Genomic DNA, 20,841 nt, shown 5'->3' with positions numbered 1-20,841 from the left:
CGGGAGAGGCGCCTTTCCTCGTGAAATATTTGCATGATCGCGCAGCCTGACCATCTAGTGCAACGCCTCCTTTACTAGGATGCCTGGCACGTCAGCGCCGAAGCCCCCGCTCAACCCTCTCCTGTTTACGCGCGCCGCTGCCGCGCAGCCGCGCTGTGTTCTGACACTATCGTGCGCCCCACCAGCACCGCTAGTGCCTGCGCAGTCTCGGTGGTAGCCCATTCGGAGTCAGGATTAACGTTCTAGGTATTAGTTTTTCTCGGTGCCCGACATGCTACTATTTATCGTGTGTCTTGCCGCTTCATTTCTTGACCTAATAACCGCAGTTGAAGCCCAGCCACACGGTATTGCTGCGTGCCCTTTTGCATGTCAAGCCAGCGCAAGAAGCTCCCTGGCTTTTCTGTCTTGTATATCTCACATAGTTAGTGAAAAAATTGCGTGTGAGAACTGTGTGGCTTTAGTTAAGAAGGCAAAGAGAAACTCTGCTATGGATGGGTTGATTTCCCACCAAGATAGGGGTGGCCTCTACTACCCGACAGTAGAACTCATTAGTTCTGTGTGGTCTGAAGAAATATGTGGTATGCTATCAAACCGAAAATCTCTCCTGAAACCTATGGAGCAGTGTTTGTAGCGTAGCATGAGGGTAATCGCAGTCTTGCCTGTGTTGAAATGTGAAAGCTGCAACGATGACCACGGGAGGCTTTTGTACAGCTCATATGAAAAAAATTCATGAAGCCGATATCTGCATCTAATAACATCGATATTGAAACTGCATATAATAACTGTTCTTTGTTTGTTTAGTGAAGTGATTTTATCGGACTGCAGGCATGAAAAACTGTGATAACAGTGTTATGAATTGGGGAACCTTTCTTCCCTATTCCTTGCTTTCAATAATTGTTGGCTTCCTTCATATGTATGGCATAACGAACCCCCTCATTTCCCTAACCTTAATTGTTTGTGATAGCAGTCATTTCCTGTTTTGCACGTCCATTAACTGTAAAAAATCTTTTGCATTTTTCTTCATAGCTGGGACTGCTGCTAATATGCATAAACAGTCTCATACTTATTCCTGCCATAAAATGCTTACATATTCTTTTTTCTTCTTTGTTCATAATTTCCTTAGCATTATGTGCATGAACCCATATTTGATCTTGCTCTGCATTCATGCTTTTTTGTCTTTTTTCATATTGAATCAATTATTACCGTTCTGTGATATTGCGCATTATCTGCAACATGCCCTTTTAGCAAAGAATATTTAGCCTGCACTTCTGCTGCAGTAAATAAACAGTTATTTTTATTTTACTTCATTTACTTTCTCGTTTCGTCTTCAAAACTACATAATTTCACTCTGCTGAGCTTTGCAAATATTGAAGCACAAAATTTTTTCACAGTTCAGCGCTGCAAACCTTCGGAGAGGGACTGGAGCAGTGACTTTCTATTGCGGAGCAAGCGGTGCGTAGTGTCAGAAGTTAGCGCCACCTCGTGGAAAGCCGGAGAAACACTGCGGTCCCGGACGAACAATAAGAGCGCGGCCGACATGCCAGGCATCTCAGAGTAGAGGAGGCGCTGTCTAGTGTCGCAGGTTGTTCCCTCGGTGACGATAATAATTTATTGGCATCCCCTTTGAAACGAGGCAGTGATTAATAGTCACCTAGCCTGCTTGAGTTAATCAAGTATGCTATATACATGGTTTTTATTCTAGCATTCTTGAATGCATCTCCTTAACCTTTCTTCTCTTCCTCAAAGCTTCTTTATCTACCTTGTACCACTACCTATGCCTGTAATGGATCCGGTTGTATCAATCTCTTCTATGCTCTTTTTCCACTAATACTCTAAACATCTCTTGCTTATCTCGACTGCTGACCGGTTGATGCTTCCATCCACTTTAAATCCAAGCGCTTCTGGAAGGTGTACATTACCTACGGCTCTCACAGAGTGAATCCCTTTGTATTCCATTAGGATGTTCCGAGTGCTCTCTGGATTTTTGCTGCAGCATACACATGCCTCATGTCATTGTATTTGCTCCAGTATGTTTTTATCCTCAGGCAACCAGCTCAAGCCTCAAATAGAAATTAAGGCACTGCCCTTTGTGTTATCGTGCAGATTTTCCCTTCTAATTTCTTTCTTCCCATTCTTGTAAATCTCCATGGTCTTTTTTGTTTCCATTCTTTGCATCCATTTCAATGTCTCTGTTGACTTCTGGTTGTCTATTTACACTTTCAATTACTCCGTACTTGGTTGCCAACTTTCTTGACCTCTTCCCCCATTCTGTGTCTACGCTTTTCAGGTACAGATACTTGTGCACTTTAGTCACCCATTTATTTTGATCCATGTTCCTGAGTCTTTCTTCAAAACTATTTTAGCTCTGCGCTTCTCTAACTTAAAAAAACACCAACCCATGTCAGCCTGCACTGCCTCATTTGTGCTTTTACCGTGGGCTCCCAAAGCCAACCGGCCTACCGATCTTTGGTAAACTCCCAACCCCCGACAAGATATTCGATTTTAAGCACAGAATGGCATTCGTGAACATTAGCGCTGGCACCACTAATCCTCTCCAGATTCCACGCACCACCTTATATTTCTTGGGGCCCCAAAGTGCTGTATGTGGGACTAGAAGCCTCCCTTTCTACACACCAGTGCCTCTGGTGCCATCTTCTGTGCCTATATGAAACTTTTGGGGACGTTTCATGACCAGATGGAAAGTATGGAAGGACCCTGGTAATACTCTGGAAAACATACAAATGGGCAGCATATCAGCAAGGTTCTTCTGTGCATATTTGGAATCTATCCAATAAATGTTTTAAAAATTACGCCAGGAACCATTTCAGGATGACTGTCGACATTAATGCGATTCGCATAGAAGCAATGTAGCGACACAATGTATTGCCACCACCAAAACACGTCATGTATGAGGTATGTACTGCAACCCTGCCATGAAACCCATACGTGGCGCATGTCAGACAAGATTGTCTGAATTATAGACGCACATACAGTGGTACATACCCTGTGGCCCAAGTTGGTGTCAGAGGTTCATTGAAGAACAGCACATAGCCTGTTGGTGTGAAATAGGTTTATTGAAGAGTGGCACATAACCAGTGGCACGAACCCAGTGATGCAAGTTGGCATAAAAAAGATTCATTGAAGAGCAGCACACACCCAGTGACCCAATTTAGTTGATCCGACGCTTGGTTTCGAACCCGGTTCCTTTAGCACAGCAGCCCGATGCTGTACCTATTAGACCAAGGACTACCCAATGACCCAAGTGGGTGTGAAAGAGGTTAAATCTAAGCAGACAGACTGACAGAAAGAATACCGCAAACTGGGTGAAGTTGTAGTAAAAAAGTTCTAAGATGGAAAGTTATCACTACAGTTGAGTTTATTACACCTTTAAAAAAAAAAGTTTCTTTGCCTACCTTCCCAGGGTTTGGAGTGGGTCGGTCGGTCGGGTTGTTGCCAAGTAGGCTCAGTGGGAGTTTAACACACTGTTCCTCGATAAAAAGAAATATGCAGATCCCTCGTACTGTGGAAATCGAAGTCATGCGAAGCATTTTGCAGGCTATGGCATCGACCCTGCAGCGGCGTACCTCGACCGCTCTTTGACTCTCTCAGTGACTTCAAGCAGGCACTCATTGTGGAGCTCGGACATGCTGAGGGTCAGAGAAAGAATGTGGCCTTGCCTAGCTGCCTTCCAAGAGCTTCTTTGTGAGCGTCAGGAGCTAGTTAGTGTGCACGGAGTGGGGAACTTGCTTTTGAATCACTGTTCATAAGGAGGCAACCACCACCCGGTGTTCCACAGCAGAGATACCTGAATCTTCTTACGCACCGACGTGCAAAGAGAGAGAGTTGGGAAAGGTACATTTCCAGTATAAATTCATACACCGACGAAACAAAAGTCTGGAATAGGGTAAATAAACTAATAGGCCGGCAGTCACATCCTCTACCCTTAGTAAGTAGCCAAGGTGATAGCCTGGAAGACCAGGCGGATTGTCTAGGTGAACACTTTCAATATGTATCAAGTGAATCGCATTATACAGACACTATCCTGAAGTTCAAAGAACGCGAAGGGCGGCAGCCTCTTAACCGCAAAGGTTCTTCGAGTGAGGCTTACAATCAACCATTTAGCTTAGCCGAACTTAAAGCATCTCTCGCTTGTTGTAACAACTCGGCGCCAGGTGGCGATTGTATCATGTATGAAATGGTTAGATACCTACACCCTGAAACACTGAAAACACTCTTATCTCTGTTTAATGCCATGTGGGCGGCTGGGTGTATCCCGTCCTCATGGAAAGAAGCCATAGTCATCCCTATACTTAAACAAGGCAAAGACCCGTCCTTAGCCAGCAGCTACAGGCCAATAGCTCTAACGAGCTGCCTGTGCAAGCTGTATGAAAAAATGATAAACCGGCGTTTAATCAGTTGCCTAGAAAATAACAAAATACTAGACCCCTTCCAGTGTGGCTTCCGAGAAGGTAGGTCGACAATAGACCACCTTGTTCGCATCAAGGCAAACATCAGAGATGCATTTATTCATAAACAGCTTTTACTTTCTGTATTTATAGATTTAGAGAAAGCGTACGACACGACATGGCGCTTCGGAATTCTGCGAGATCTTTCTGCGATGGGGGTCCGCGGAAATATGTTAAACACAGTCGAAAGCTACTTGTCTAACCGCACGTTTCGCGTAAGAGTGGGCAATGTTTTATCTAGAACATTCACCCAGGAGGCTGGCGTGCCGCAAGGGGGTGTACTTAGTTGCACACTCTTCATTGTAAAAATGAACTCCCTGCATACAGTGATTCCACGCAGCATGTTTTATTCTGTGTACGTCGATGATGTACAGATAGGTTTCAAATCATGTAACATCGCTATCTGTGAACGACAGGTGCAGCTTGGATTAAACACATTGTCTAAATGGGCGGATGTAAATGGGTTCAAAATAAACGCACAGAAAAGTGCATGCATACTCTTGTCAAACAAAAGAGGCGTGACACCGGTACCAAATCTCACGATCAATCGAGAGGAACTATCCATGAGCAGTGAACACAAATTCCTGGGCATAATTCTGGACTCTAAGCTTACCTTCATCCCCCAGCTTAAATATCTGAAGACAAAGTGTCTGAAGACTATGAACCTTTTAAAAATTCTCTCGCACACAACATGGGGTAGTGATCGAAAATGCCTCCTAAACTTGTACAACAGTCTTGTCCGCTCGCGCCTTGATTACGGAGCTATAGTTTATAACTCCGCAACGCCAAGTGCACTAAAAATACTAGACCCCATTCACCATTTGGGTATCCGCCTCGCGACCGGTGCTTTCCGAACAAGCCCGATCCAGAGTCTCTATGTAGAGTCGAACCAGTGGTCACTCCATCTGCAGCGTTCATATAGCAGTTTCGTATATTTTCTGACAGTACAAGCAAACAACGAACATCCTTCTTATTCCACCATAAACGATATGACAGCTGCTGCACTTTTCCATAACCGACCTGCAGCGAGGAAACCGTTCTCTTTACGTGTAAGGAATCTTAGTGAGCAAATGGGTGTTCCAGTGCTTGAACATCGTCCTATGGCTCCTGCTAAATTGTTACCGCAGTGGCAGTGGCAGATCATAGAGTGCGACACATCATTCGTAGAGGTCACGAAAGACGCTCCAGAGGCGCACATTAAAATGCATTTCCTAGAGCTTCAATCCAAGTACTCGTGTACAGAGTTTTACACAGACGCTTCTAGGTCACATGCCGGGGTTTATTATGCAGCCGTCGGGCCATCTTTCTCGGAATCCGGTGTACTCCACCCGGAAACAAGTATCTTTACGGCTGAGGCCTATGCACTATTGTCAACTGTGAAGCATATAACGAAAACAAAACTTCAAAAAACAGTTATATTTACAGACTCTCTAAGCGTTGTGAAAGCCCTGATGTCACTCTGCAAACACAAAAATCCTGTACTCATTGAGCTCTATTCCACTCTATGCAGAGCGTATATATCCTACCAGCATGTCATTATATGCTGGGTGCCGGGCCATAGAGGCATTGAGGGTAATGTGCGAGCTGACCAAATGGCCACATCAGCTGCATTGCACACTAGTAATCATACAGTAGCTGTTCCTGCAACAGACTTGAAGCCTTTCTTGCGAAAGAAGCTACGAAGCCACTGGCAACACTTGTGGGACGCTGAAACAAATAATAAACTTCATATGATTAAACCACAGTTAGGTTACTGGCCCTCAGCTACGAAAACACGACGAATTGATGTCCTATTCTGTCGTCTCAGAATAGGACACACGTACGGCACCCACAATTTTTTGCTCACTGGTGATGAACCACCAACCTGTGGTAGATGTGGTGAGAGGCTGACCGTCCTCCACGTCCTGCTGGAGTGTCGGGAAGCCGAATTGGAGAGAAGAAAATATTTTCCTGTAGCATACCGCTATCATATCCCTCTTCATCCCATGATGTTTATTGGTGAAGAACCACTTTTTAACGCCAAAGCAATCCTCGGCTTTTTGAACGATGTTGTGCTACATGTTATTAGCCCAATCAGTTCGTAGCGCATCCTCTCTCTAGAGAATGCCGCTGTGATAGTTTTTTATAGCACATGCCTCCAGGCCTTTGTTGTTCAAGGGCTGTGTTTAGGCAGTAGTGCTTCCTGCCAATTACTGCATCTTAAATATTTTAAATATAGTATTGTTCTTTCTCAATGCATCCTTCATTTCATAGTACACCTCATTAGTCATTGCCATGATCTTAGTACATTTATATTTTACGCACTTTACAGCGATAATTGTTAGGCCCCTTTACAGCCACGTTTCATCTACTTCTCAGAATTCACCGCTCCACTGCACACTCACAAACACTGGCATGGCGCTCTTTGGCCATAACTGGCCCTTGCGCCATAAAACACCACACATCATCATGCCAGAATCAAAGGCGAGAGTCAGATGATGGAGTTCGAATGGCAACGATGTCACGACCATGCCGGCAACACAAACACGAGCATAGTATACCTAGCGACTCAAGTTGGTAGGCACCGCCAGCCCCACCAGCGTAGGAGGCCAGATAGAGAGGCAGACAGACAGACAGACAAACGTCCATTTGGGCCGGGCGGACAGGTGACCTGCCCAGCCACCTGTCCGCCTGTCTTTCTATCTAGCCTCCTATGCCGGCAGGGTTGGCAATGCCTACCAGCTTGAGTTGCTGGGTGTATGCTCATGCTCATGTTCGCATTGCCGGCGTGGTTGAGGCATCGTCATCATTCGACGGACAGACAGACAGACAGATTCAAAGTGCCTGAAGTTCGCAAAGGATGCCTTGCATTTAATAAAGAAAATGTGCATTTGAAGGTGGATTCGAACTAGGGTCCCTAGGCGCAATAGCGTGATGGTCTAACCATTCAACCACAGGTGCAAGCTTCTAATGCATGCTTAATTCTCAGCTTCACCACTCTCCACTCATGGCATCTAGTGCTTTGGGATGATTGAAGGGTGCATTGACACTTAGAAATGCATAAACATGTCTAAAAGGACTTATATATAAATCATCTCGACTCATGAACACACATTGAAGAATCACAGGGTAAAAACGTGTCATAATTACCACCATTGCCACTCTTCACTCGTGACGTCTAGTGCTTGGAAACAATTTCATTTGTGCTTGTGAAGCAATAAATAAATGAAAAGCTTAGCGCGAGTTTGGAACCCAAAAATTCTTCACTTAGACCGATTCCCACAGTCCATGGGATATGCATGCATTATTTTCTTTTTTGTACCAGATGATATATGGTGGCACAGCAGAGATTTATGTACCAAATATACAGTGCTGAAAAAGGTGTTCACATTAGCACTTAAGCTTGAATGTAGCAGCATGAAATGTGACATGCTCACAAAAGAAGTGAAAAAGACACAATGTATCTATGTCCCTTTCCATGCTGCAACATTAAAAATTATGTAACACCAACTAGTCCAATCAATCACGTTGCTTTAGCTTGTTAGCTTCAATATGATCAGTGGCACACTCATTTGAATCTGTACTTTTTTTTATCTGTCTTGAAGGTTGTTCACAACTATGGCCATGGAGCACATGGAATCAATACATCCTGGGGTACAGCGCTCCATGCAACACGCCTTGTTAGTGACATGCTGCAAGATGAAACGGCCAGCATGCTTGCAAAATTGTAGATGTGGCAACTGTTCTTTTGTAGATGTCATGCTACAGTTGAATAATATGAAGCCTGTTTGGGAGAGTGATTGAAATAAAAGCAGACATTGAAAGAAAAAAAATTATGTAGGTAATTTCTTGGCGCCACAGAGCCACTTGTAGTGACAGCATTTGTGCACATCTGCCCCTCCTTTTTTGTTACACCTCTCTGCTAGTGATCATCTGCCAAGATTTCAAATGACACTTTTCTACAAAATTTATCTTTGCCAGTGCGCTTGATCTGGCTACGCAACCACTCATCTTGTTGCCACTGAACATATATTCTGCTTATGCTGCTCTTCTGACAACACACTGGTTCGCTGCTGTAGCTGTGCGCCTTCTCCTTTTGCTGCCATGCCTTCTATATTCCACTGAAGCCATCCCTCCAAAGATAAATGTTGTTGAGAATGGCTAGGGCAATTTCCCTTGCATTGTGCAAGCTGTGTGAAACGGTGAGTTGCCTCATGTTTGCATGTTCATCAGTGCTATGTCTATTGTGCGAGCCGCACCGCCAATGGCATCTTAACTGTGGTCCTTTGTCTGTAATCTTGGACAATCATTTGAAGTATCACCTTATGAGTCAAAAGCGAGCTGTTGTCTAAAAAATAATTAAAAAAAGGAAAAGAAAATGTAAAAATTTTTAAATGAGGACACCAGAAGATACATTGAATGCGCATACAAAGTGCCCTCAAGTCTTCTAATGTCCTCGTGATTTTTCTTGCACTATACCTTGCTCTGACATGAACCACCTACTAGACCATATCGCAATGCTCATTTCCTTATATGGCTAGCCAACACTGAAGAACTAACACATCTTTTTCTGCTGCTTCCTTGTTTAAAAACTTTATTAATGTTTTAACGTGGATGCAGTGCAATTGGTTAACATTTGTTTGGCCACAAATTTATGAGAGAAAGATAAAGAAATAGAAACATGAAGAAAAGACTGGTGTATTCTCCCATATTCCTAAGCAAAATAACGTACCATACCCACCATTTATTAGGTATGGCTGTTCTTAGTGTACTGCACCGTGGCCATATGAAGCCTATGTATGCTCTTTTATTTTGCAAATGAAGTATTCTGCAAATATTTGCGGAAGGTATTTGGCAAATTAAGTATTAGGAATCAGAACCTGAAGCATTTTAATCCTGCATTCTTTTGTAATAAATAGTGTGGAACCAGCAAGCACAGTTAACAAAACTGGGGCTTTATTTGTACCTCTCTTCACTTGTTGTTGCCTCAAAACATGGCTCTTACCCACAGGGGGGATTGGCCACATTAGATTGTTTGAAATGTGTATCAAACAAAACACAAAATGGGGGAAAGGCAAACATTTAACACAAAGCAATAGTCAACTCCATGCCAACAGAAATTTTGAGAGGGCATATTCATAAATTTAGGAAACAAAAATCACTTGATCTATTCCATCGGTTAACTTCCTCTTCTTCACCTCACTAAGCTGTCTCCCGCTACTCACTCATGTCTAAACCGGCAACGCGCCAGAAGAAGTTTGCCACAACAGCAACAAAATATACTGGAGGAGGTCCCAAAGCTCTGGGCTGTAATAAAACACTATGCTGCTTGGCCTGAGCTGCTATTTGCACCAGTGATTATACCCAGTGTTTCACCCAACTAAAAAAAGCTTTAAAAAAAAGTGACACATCTTAAACAAATGATACCAACAGCATGTTGTCTGTAGTTGACGTGAGTTATTCAGACTATTTTTTGAAGTACTTAATTACATGGCCAATTATCTAAGTTCAATTATGCAAAATTCTAAATATTGATTTTTGAGCATAAGCTTGATCGGAAAAGGTATAGAACGCACCCAGAAACACCCAGTGACGTTGTTTCCATGGTGTCATCGTCTATGTGGCTTATTTTTTCAGGCTCTAATGAAATCCTGCGAAATATAGGGAACAGGATTCAGCAGCGATTTAGCGGTAAATATGAGAGAAATGCATTAGGCATTACATCGCACCTCTTTGAGGTCCCGGATCCATGATTTAAACCGCATTCACCACATTGCAAAGTGTTGTTCAGGAGCTTTCAACGCACGTCCTGCCTCTTCGAGGAGTGAAATGCAACTGACTGTGGTAAGGAACAGACCACCATCAGTTGCACTACACACACACGCGCACGCTCTATTTTAAGCTCCCCCATCCCTTCGCTACCACGTGACCGGCCTTCCACATTTCACACACACACACTTATTTCCACTTTGACAATCCTAATGCTAACACATTAAAAAATGACTTCACTGCATGCGGGCATGTCTGGTTTGCAGTGCTCTCAATTGTTTCGAAAGGAAGAAGCCCATATGCCCACTGCTTGTCTTGGGGAGAGATGCAAGTTTTTATGGGAGCAATCATAAAAAATTATGAAATGCACCAATACAAATCTTGCAAAAGAGTATAACCAACTAACCTTCAATTGAAGTCAGAAGTTGGCTACATAACATGAACATTTATATTTAGAATTCCCATTAACCCTTTCAGTCATGAGTTTTTTCGGAGGTGATGCACCCCCAGCGTCTTTTCTTTTTTTTTGTTAAGCATGTTATAAAATGAACACAATTTATTTTTGCTTGTGCAGAAATGAAAAATGACACAGATAAAGGCAAATGCTCTCTTAGTGTGGTCCTCACATTCCTATCTGACAAAAGGAATGTTAAAAGGAACATGGTGGAACAGAAACGCGGGAATGTACTGGTATGTCAGTGACGCTGAAAGGGTTAAAGTAGGTGGTTTTAACACTCAAGGCTGGCAGCAAAGGATTGCAATAAACGCAATACAATTGCATTTATTTTTCCTTAAAAGTCCAGGCTCAGACTGATAACTAGGAGGGTGCAATAACTCGAAATAATTGGGCTGGAGAAAAATCATGAGCCATTCTTTATCACAACGAAATAAAAACTCCACTCTGAATTCATTGAGCCCATCTTTAAAATTTCAAACAACAGAGCTGAGTGATCTAGATGACAAATGAGAGATTAAACTTAATTATACATGGAATTCCTGAAATTCCTGGAGAAACAGAATCGGACCTAAAGAATAATGCAGTTACTGGTATTTTTTTTTTTTTAGTATACACTGACAGCACTGTGTGTCAGCAGCGCATATTCATAGACTTGGCAAACAGCATGGTAAACAACCTGTAATTGTTTACCTCCAAGATTTTAATGAAAAAAAAGGTCACATTCAATAACATTAGAAAACTCCAAGGATCTTCTATATTTATTAAAAATGATTACTTGCAAGCTACATAAAGTGAAAACTATTCTGGGAAAGTGCTTAAGCTGAAAAAAAAACAGAGCAAAAGGGTAATTGCTTCGTAATAAGCTTAAAGTCGATAGGGAAATCTTTGTGTGAGATGAGGCTAGTGGGAAACATGGGAAAATATCATAAAATCACACTAACGAATCGCCAACTTGATGCAAATACTCACCATCGGTAAAACTGCACATGATCAACATAAATGTGCATAGTCTATGCAGTAAAACCCTGAATCATTAGAAACTGCTTTACGTCAACACGATCTGCCTCTCACAAATATTGACACATGCATAGCTGCGTGATGAAATAAATGACACTTTTCATCCCGAGCGGAAAATTTACTGTAAAGATAGGTTTCCTAGAGGAGAGTGTGTTGCTGTTCACATAGAAGCACCACTGAATGTACTTTAGTGGATGAAATTACTTGTATTGAGGATTTATGCATTAAGCTCTCATGTTGAGGTCATCAGTTTATCTTGTGTTATATAGACCTCCTGGTGTATTGCCAGAGTACTTAAGCAAACTAGACACTCATATATCCCAATACAGAAATGTAAAATTTGTATCATAGGTGATTTTAACCTACCCAGTGTCCATTCGGACAGTCTACAAGCCCTTGAAAGTTATAACACATTAGCATAACTTAATGCAAGTTGTTTGTAAACCAATAAAGGAGCAAGGATCATGTTGATTCACGATTTATTATACCTTGCAAAAATGTTTTTCTAATTGTACTGTTTCTATAGAGCAGGGACTGTCCGACAATTGTCACATTAGTGTTTCTTTGTCATTTAATACTCGGAATAATTGCGACGAAAGCCTTGTTTGGTTGAGGATTATTCACTAGTTAATGACGCATTATAAAACAAGGTGTGGATTATGCCTGCAGTGGCCAGCATCAAATACAACATGCTTGGGTAACTAGTGCATAAGGACACATTTAAACCACTGTCCGAATGTATGTATGGCGGAAAAATCTGCTCATATTCAGCACTCATGGGTTAGTAATAAAACCTTAGATGTTCTCTTCTTACCTGTATGTGTTTCAATTTCTGACGTTTTATTTATTTGAGTACATGAAAGAGATGAAATGGGCAAATTAATTTAGCTAAACTTGAATTAAAACAAGATGAATGTAACACAAGTACACTTTCTCACACAGAATGTTGATTATCAGTAGTTTATTCGTAATGTCAGCTTATATACATGTGCATCAAAAGCATGCGTGAGGTGTATGACGACTACAACCAGCTTGAATGAATTATTTACATATATACAAGGTACTTACATTATGTTTCTGTTGGTAAGATGAAATAGTCAAAATTCAATAACAGCAACTGCAAAAGGCACCTCTGCAAATATAACTGAAATCTTTTGTTGGAGCTCTTTCTTGGTTGCAATAAAAACAAATTTCTACATATGTACAAGATTGAAAAGACAAAACTTGTTCAAGAAATTTTCTACATTCTAAAGCGACCAAATACAAACAAGACAAGAATTTAACTTGTTACAAAACTAACTGTGGATGCCTGGACATAAATTTATGTGCATAAGCCCTAATTACTCTTGAAAAGAAAAAAAAAAAATGCCCCATACAGTATTGTTGTAGGGTTCAAGAGATCCCAGCTGTGCATAAAAGAAAATCGTACGTATACAGTTTCAAACCTGCCTTCACTGAGAAGATATGTAAGAGACATTAATGTTCTAGGGCAAAATGTTGGTACATCTTACATGACATCTGAAATGACTGTACACAATGTTGTGATTCAAATTGTTTGGTGCTACATGTACTTTCCAGTTACTATTACAACAACAATAGCACAACACATTTTTACTTACTGCTGAACTCAAGCCTAAGGTGGCAACAGAAAAAAAAAGAGCCGTAAAGCACAATTTCTTTCTGTATGTGAAATAATCAGACCACAAGACCACGCCAAAACTTGCATGCTCCTGCTACACAATGTCTCTTTCATAAGCCAAATTTCAGGAAAGTGACATGGTATTAATTATCTAATGAATTACGGTAATTCTAACTTTGCAAGTCTACAGGAGCAAACTATATCAGTACTCAAAAGTAGTAAGTACTGATCTAGTTTGCTTCTTATAATTTATAACTTATAATTTAAAACAATTTTCTCGTGTTGTGAAATTATTCTGTACATATGTATAGAATAATTTCATAAGTAAGCAAATACAGCAAGATGCCTGCCAAAAGCAAAAGGCAAATTTGCAGTTTACAATGACTGCAACGAGTGACAACCGAGGTACATGTTGTGGGTGCTGTTCTCATGTAAAGTGAGCACCTTTTATAAATTAGAATAGTGCCCATGGGATATGTTTCTTTTCCAAGAAGCAAACACATTTGCTCTTCCAACTGGGAAAACCAATAAGTTTTTTTTCCCCCACATCGTCTACCAAACTGGGACATTTTCAAAAATACCTGCCAATTAGCAGGTGGCAAACAAAACTGCTAAAAACTGGTAGAATTAAAGATGCACAGTTAAGTGCTATCACAGCTACTGCACAAAAATGGCTGATTTAGATGTTTAAACTTTAATAACAAATTTATTAAAAACGGTAGCACATACATGCACAATGCAGAAACATAAGAATTACAACCTTCAGTAATAAAATGATCTGGGTGGACAAGGCTAGTGTTTTGATCGATTACATTATTTACATAAAAGGAACTTTCTTGTGGACTGTCTGTGCCCATTTGCGGCCTATGCCAATTTGCGGTTTGTGCCTGGTGCCAAAACGAGATGGACCCTCTACCACTTCCCCTCCCCACCCCCTTTATGTAAAATTTATTAAGCAAGGCATAAAGCTTGGGGTTCCAGCCTAAACATGCACATTTCATGCCATACATTGAAATACTGAAATTTTACATGGTTATTACATTTGTGCCAAAACAATCCAACCTTACTCCTAGCTCTGCTTTCTTTGCATACAGAGCCTTGAAAATTAGGAGCCTAAGAAAAGTGTGCAACAGCTACAGCAACTAAGCAAAGCTACATTTGGGCAGCTCTTATTTGGACAGGCAAACACAACGTGCTGATATAAACTTCACTAAGGTGCACTTAATGAGTAGGATCTTGGTAACAACAAACCATATAGTACAGCTTGTAAATAAACAGGAAACCAGCGAAAAAGACTTGTACACAAGGGAAGAAGTAGACAGGATAAGCACTGGGCTTACAATTACAACAGTACTCGCCCTGTCCACTTCTTTCTTTTTTGCATCTTTTTTGCTGGTTTTCTGCTGTTGTAAGTCCAGCTTAGTTGCAAGTTTAACGCTTGTTCTGTCCACTTTTTCTCTTGTGTAAGGGTCTTTTTCACTGGTTTCCTGTTCATTTACAGGTATGTACCAACTCACCTAGCTTGGGTTGAGCTTGTGTAGTGCGAATAATGTTTTTCCATAAGCTGATTACAAGCAGAAAAACAAAGACCAAACTTTCATTTTTGAATTTTCTGCCAGATTCATGGTGCCAATATTGTGATGTCACTGTTTCGTGCTATATTCATGTGTTTAGCACATCTTTATGGAGGAAAAGTTCCCAGAAGTTTCCAAATTGTGTTTTTGCTTATTTCAAATTCAATGTAAAGTTTTTCTACATTAACAAACAATTAACTAGTCCTGAGCAGACACTATCAAAACCAATGATGTCACGCGAAGCTGGTGCAAGAATTCCAAGGTGCCATCACTGCCTGCCGTTTGCATCTTTTGTGCCCAGCCCCCTTTATCATTAGAAGCACAATGAATAGATCACAACCATCCTGAAGTTAACTCAAAAGCATTCTTACCAAAACAATTATGCAGAAAGCTCTTGTCTCTATTCTTGAATCAACTGTTTCTCACTTGCCTCAGTATTCTCTCAAATGAGGCAGTGGTTTCTGTCAAATATTATGTATGCTGGCATCTTGCCACTTAAATTTTGTTGAAATAAGTGAGAACTACAGGCCATAGCAACACTGGAAAACAAACTGACTGACTCAAAAGCCGCCATTTCTCTGACTCTATGAATTGCAAAAGGAACCTCTTGCAAGGAGCTGAAATAAATTCATAGATGACTTAGCTGTCGAACAATGTTCAATGTGGCACTTTCTAAACACACATCATCCATGACTTGAATAGTGTTGAAGCACAGAACTGGTAATAAATGATTATTACAAACATATTAAAACATATGTAAGTGGTTACTTACAACACAACAGTTGCACATCAATGAAATACTAATGCACTTTTTTTTAGAATACCATTAACTTGTATGCCAATAAACATAAAAGCACCCAAATTGTGATAACCAATTTGAATACCAGAGCCATTGCCAAAGTTAGCACAATTTTTTTTTATCCCTTCTTTTACTTCCTCCATCAAGCAATGTGGCTAGCGTTTTGTCTGGTCTCGTGCATAAAAACAAAGCTTCATCTTCCAGACCAGCATCCACATTTATTTAAGAAATATTCAGTGTGACTTTGGTTTCCTGCATACTTTGGCCAGCCATAACTAAAGTAATCATACACTAGACCTTATGCCTGTTCTGACTGCATGGTTATCATGCGCCTGCACAGTGTATGTGCTCTTGCAATACTGAAGATGTGTACACATATGATATACAGCTCCCTCAATTGCTGCCTTCAGCTTCTTGAAGCAGCTACAGAAAGAATTTCAGAAGCAGAATTTCATGTAAGATCAACTTAGATTGAGAATATTATTAAGACTGGGGCTACGAGACATCATGTGACAAATTTCCCGACATGTGGGAGCCTCCAACTCATTTGAAATATAAATATATGAAAAAAAAAAAAAAAGCAAGACGACACAGCATTGCACAAACAAAAGTTGAAAATCAGTTGCAGACTTGAGCACTTATTTCAGTGTCCACACACTAACCATAAAAAAAAAACTGCTTTTAAAGAACAACTGGCACATTTTTGCCACCACTTTGCCCGGCCACTACAAGGTTCTCTTTTGTGTGTGTGTGTGAACTACCAAATTCAGTCTCAACATCACATCTGAATGCAAAAAAGTGAGCCTGAATAACCGGTTGAGTTGGTGGAAAATAGGTTATCCAAACTGGGTGCATTAGAAAAGCCAAGTGCAACTCTCAAAAGCCATAGCACAGCACTGCCAAAATTGCAAAGCGTGCGATTAGGGTACTAAGTTTACTGCTCACACCCACTACCTTTTCTATGATTAGTTACATTTGTCACATTGCTGCCTTGCTTTCAACTCAGGTTGCACAGGAATGAAAATTGGGCTGTTTTGCCACTTGACATTAACTTATATATTACAGTGGCAACTGCTCAAGAGGGCTCAGAAAAATATTACTGAAAGGAAAGGATTCCAATTGGCCAGTACTGTGGCATTATCAATTTATTAATGAATGTAGTTGTGACATGAAGTGTTGTCCAGCCTGTTTAAAAAGCAATTTCAGCCTGCAGCATTGCTGTCGTGCTATATCGGCTGCCACAATAAACAGAACGACTATTCCATACTTAATTCTACTCTCAGCACTATGGCAGGCAAATATTAAGTGTTAATTACAGTGAAAATTGCACATAAATATTTCATTGCTCGCATCTGCTTTCAATAATGGCCACATGGCTACATCAGTGTAATCTTGGATGTTTTTTAAACATGTGCTATCTATTTGCCAGTAGTAATCTCACCAATGCAATTGAAACAGTATTTTTCTTGTGCTACATCAACTTTTCTACTTCATTTTTATGTGCAGAGTTTGTTCACTTGTAGCACACAGCAAATATTAGTTTTCTGAGCACAGAAGTTGCTTCAAAATATGGTAGGCAGCTGCCATCAGTGAATCAGAAAAGGAGTTAAGTTGCTGGTAAACTTGCGAGCTCCGAGTACAGAGCTACACAGGAACGTTTGGCTCAAAGGTTCACAGCCATACACTGCCACCACAAGGCCCTGTTTACTCATGACAATAGGAAGCTGAATCAGGTTATTTTTAAGTAAAATTTGTGGAGTAGTGAAACTTTGGTCACACTATCCAGAAGCTCCACTTAAGGAAAAGAAATGTTGGCTAAGATAAGCCAAAGGCAATAAGAATGATATGCCTACTAGCTAAAAATGAGATATTCCAAGATAAACACCTCAACCTAAAAAGCATCACTAATACTTGGACAAGATGAAACTGTAACCAGATGAGATACAAAAAAAATTGCTTTGCCTTCTCAATTCACAGTTACTTTTTCAAAAGCCTTCAATACACAAATTTCAGGCCTTTGCAACTATGTATAGCTGGTTTTATTTATCAAAAGGGAACATATCAAATGGAAGTCTTCTGTAACTCATGTAGGAGAGTGGCCTGTATCGTGGAGCGAGTTGCATCCATCACAAAAGTTCACTGTAGTGTTTAACTGAAAGCTGCAGTGACTGCTGTCCCAGCCAATTGACAGACGAGGTAATTCCTGTTCCAACAGGTAGCTACTGTCCCGATGCATCATAGTGGTACTCTTTAATTTTCAATATACATTACAGTGGCTGAAATGCACCTTACTGTATTTCTCGTCTGCATCAAGTGAACCTTCTCTAACAGAAGTGTCTTCTCTAATAACATTCAGCATGAGTTCAAACTTGGGACTTCTTACATGACCACCACAACACTACATGTGCTGTAGCATGAATGCTGAAGCAATGTTTGCTTGGTGCTTTGTTGCATGGAGAAAATAATGGCATCTCTTTTACACCAACAATTTTGAGTAGAACCTATCCGACTTCCAAGAAAAAACAGCTTCAGTAGCAACCATGCTGCACACCTGTCGCAGTAGATTAGTGGCTATGGCGTTGCGCTGCTGAGCTCAAGGTTGCGGGTTCGATCCCAGCCACCATGGCTGCATTTGTTCGCTCACGTACTTTACGCGCACATTAGAGAACCCCAGGTGGTCAAAATTAATCCCCCACTACTGCATGCCTCATAATCAGACTGTGGTTCTGGCACATAAAACCCCAGAATGTAATTTCTAATTTAACCGTGTTAGTCAGCACACCTGAAGCCATAATGACAATCATAAAATCTCTCTTTTTTTCAGTACTTTTCGAAGGATGCACATAATGTACGCACTAGATTGCACACATTTTTACAGCATTAATCAGCAAAGCAATAAAGGTTGACGCAAGGAAGACTTGCAATAACAACAAAAATTAATTGAATTTGCTACCTTGAAGCAACATCTGGACCGAGAAAAATAACAAAAACAAGAGCAGTAAACTGTACAGCTGTCCAGATCATTTTCAGATCTTCAGCACAGATCGTAATATTAGACTGTCTTTCATTTCAACACTTCAGACCTGCCTGGTGCTACTGGGACAGTGGCACACCGACGGGGGGGGGTCGGGGGTTGTAACCTCCCCCTGAGGCCGAGTTAACCCCCCCTTTTGTTTAACCCCTTTTCTTTCGTTGAGCCTTTGAGTACTGCAACTAAGATGTAAGACGCGCAATCGTCTGCACACTCACAAACTTGTGCAAAAAAGCACATTTTTTTACAATTTCCTGTGAAGAAATTGGAATTAGTGCTGTTTAGATGGTATTGGCAAACTAAGGCAAACTGTCAACCCCCCCCCCCCCCCCCTGGCAGAGATCCTGGGTGCGCTACTGTACTGGGACATGGAATGCGCCGTCCAATGATCAGCAGCATGGTACGTTTCTAAAATTTGTTACTCAGGCAAGTGAAAAGCTTAACTGACATTTTGTAGAAAATAAATGAAAATCGTTACATTCCTTTGAAGAAAGTAATCAGGTGAATAATTCAAAACTATACCAAAGCAGCAAACAACTGTGCGCAAGGAAAACTACTGTAGCATACAGCGGTTAAGGATTTTTTTTCTGATCAAAAGGTGTAGCTGTCGTTAAGACAAAATTGTAGTTTCTTGCAAATATTTTGAGTGAACATCTGTATAATCATACAGCTAAGCACATAGCTAATGGTTTTTTGTGGTCTACTCAAGGGTGATGTCCCCACACATCAATGGAGACATTTTTCTGGTAGTAAGGCTATTACGCCATCACAGTCAATATGTATACTTGTGCAGCAATTCATGTAAATTCACTTAAATGGCACTAAGAGGTTGTATTCACAGAATTTAACAATAGGCCAGTGGCAATGCACTATTGGTCCACCTCATGAAAAAGATGCATGAGAAGATTTATGAGCATGACACAAAAGTACTTCAACATTCTTTCCAGAAAATAAACAGCAGTGGCTCACATTTATAAAAACCAATGGCAAAAGATTTATCAATCTGCTTTGCGTACCATTTTTTGAAGTTTATAATATACCTTTTGATATAAGTTTTGCTGTCGATCAAGATGTGCTCAAAGCTCAGCTTAAACACTCCCTCTCTTGCATTTGTACAAGACAGCTGAAACTAGGAATAAGCAGTGTCAACAATGCACTCACATTTTTTTCATAACTGAGCTTCGATTTAAAAATGCAGTACAAAGAGGGATAGCAATAATTGAAGACATGGTGGCTGTCTTTTTTTTGCATAGTGTAATGGCCACTAGCAGCTCTTTTGTGTAATGTACATTTAATTTCTATAATACAAGCAGATAAGTTTTTTTTTTGTTTCCTTAAAAGTTGCTTTTACATTGTGAAGAACAGCACTATCAGCTGCCATTTTCAAGACATCAAAGTCACCAAACTTATTAAAAAACATTAAGCATGTTGGTAATATTACAGAAATGGAGTGAAAAAAAAAACTTCATGAACACGTGTGAGTTCACGAGCAGGCAGCTAGACAGTAGACCTATACGCGTGGCCTAGACAACATGTCTGCTTCAACATTCCTATACTGCCATAGCAGAAAAATGACATTTGTTTATCGTGCTCATAAATTTTTGAGTGCCTTCGATACAGCTAAGAAAACCATGCTGATGAATTTTAAACAGCATCCCAAGCCAATAGTACTGGCTCAATGACAGCTTGCCATCATTCTATAGAAGCAGCTTATGAGAGGCCCCCCATGAACTTCATAACTAGTATCTTTTTCGCTTAATGCTGTTTTCGATTTTGGGGGAAATTCTCACAACTGCTTTTTACCAGACAGCAGGGGCTTGTATGGGCTGCTCTTGCTACCAAAGTTTGGTGTCATTAGAAAGCACAAGAGAACTGGGCTCATATATTCAGTCGTTCGTATGCTGGAGCAAATGTGCTGGTTTATCATGATAGTGCACACAATACTAGTGAAGTTAGTCAGCCAGTGACAGTGTCATGAAGGAAGATTGTAGTGAATGTCACAGACCCCTAGTTCTCTTCCACTAATCTTTAGCGTTGGTGAGAAGCCAACCAAATATTCGAACAAAGTTCAGCATATTCAAGAATATGGCTTCACAGATGTCCACTGTCC

At 40.7% G+C, this 20,841-nt stretch overlaps 1 protein-coding gene and 1 long non-coding RNA gene across 4 annotated transcripts in view; both read left to right on the top strand.

Annotated features, from left to right (window-relative positions):
• LOC119435737 (D-aspartate oxidase-like) overlaps positions 1–9,357 on the top strand; it is a 67,446-nt gene extending 58,089 nt beyond the window's left edge. Inside the window, exon 11 of one of the 3 annotated variants that reach the window (XM_049672813.1) lies at positions 8,051–9,357. In XM_049672813.1, coding sequence (XP_049528770.1) covers positions 8,051–8,176 — 126 coding nt within the window. In that variant the 3' untranslated portion in view covers positions 8,177–9,357. The remainder of the gene's footprint in view (positions 1–8,050) is intronic. The other 2 variants (XM_049672822.1, XM_049672819.1) reach the window with 2 other exon arrangements.
• Positions 9,358–16,939: 7,582 nt separating this feature from the next.
• On the top strand, positions 16,940–17,371 carry LOC125947647 (uncharacterized). The gene is made up of 2 exons (XR_007468473.1): positions 16,940–17,207; positions 17,258–17,371. It is a non-coding gene; the product is annotated as an uncharacterized LOC125947647 (long non-coding RNA).
• Positions 17,372–20,841: the final 3,470 nt, after the last annotated feature.

The sequence above is a fragment of the Dermacentor silvarum genome, chromosome 1, assembly GCF_013339745.2.
Source record: "Dermacentor silvarum isolate Dsil-2018 chromosome 1, BIME_Dsil_1.4, whole genome shotgun sequence".
Classification (NCBI taxonomy): domain Eukaryota; kingdom Metazoa; phylum Arthropoda; class Arachnida; order Ixodida; family Ixodidae; genus Dermacentor; species Dermacentor silvarum.
Note: the sequence above shows the minus strand (reverse complement) of the source record. Positions and strands in the feature narration are given on the sequence as shown.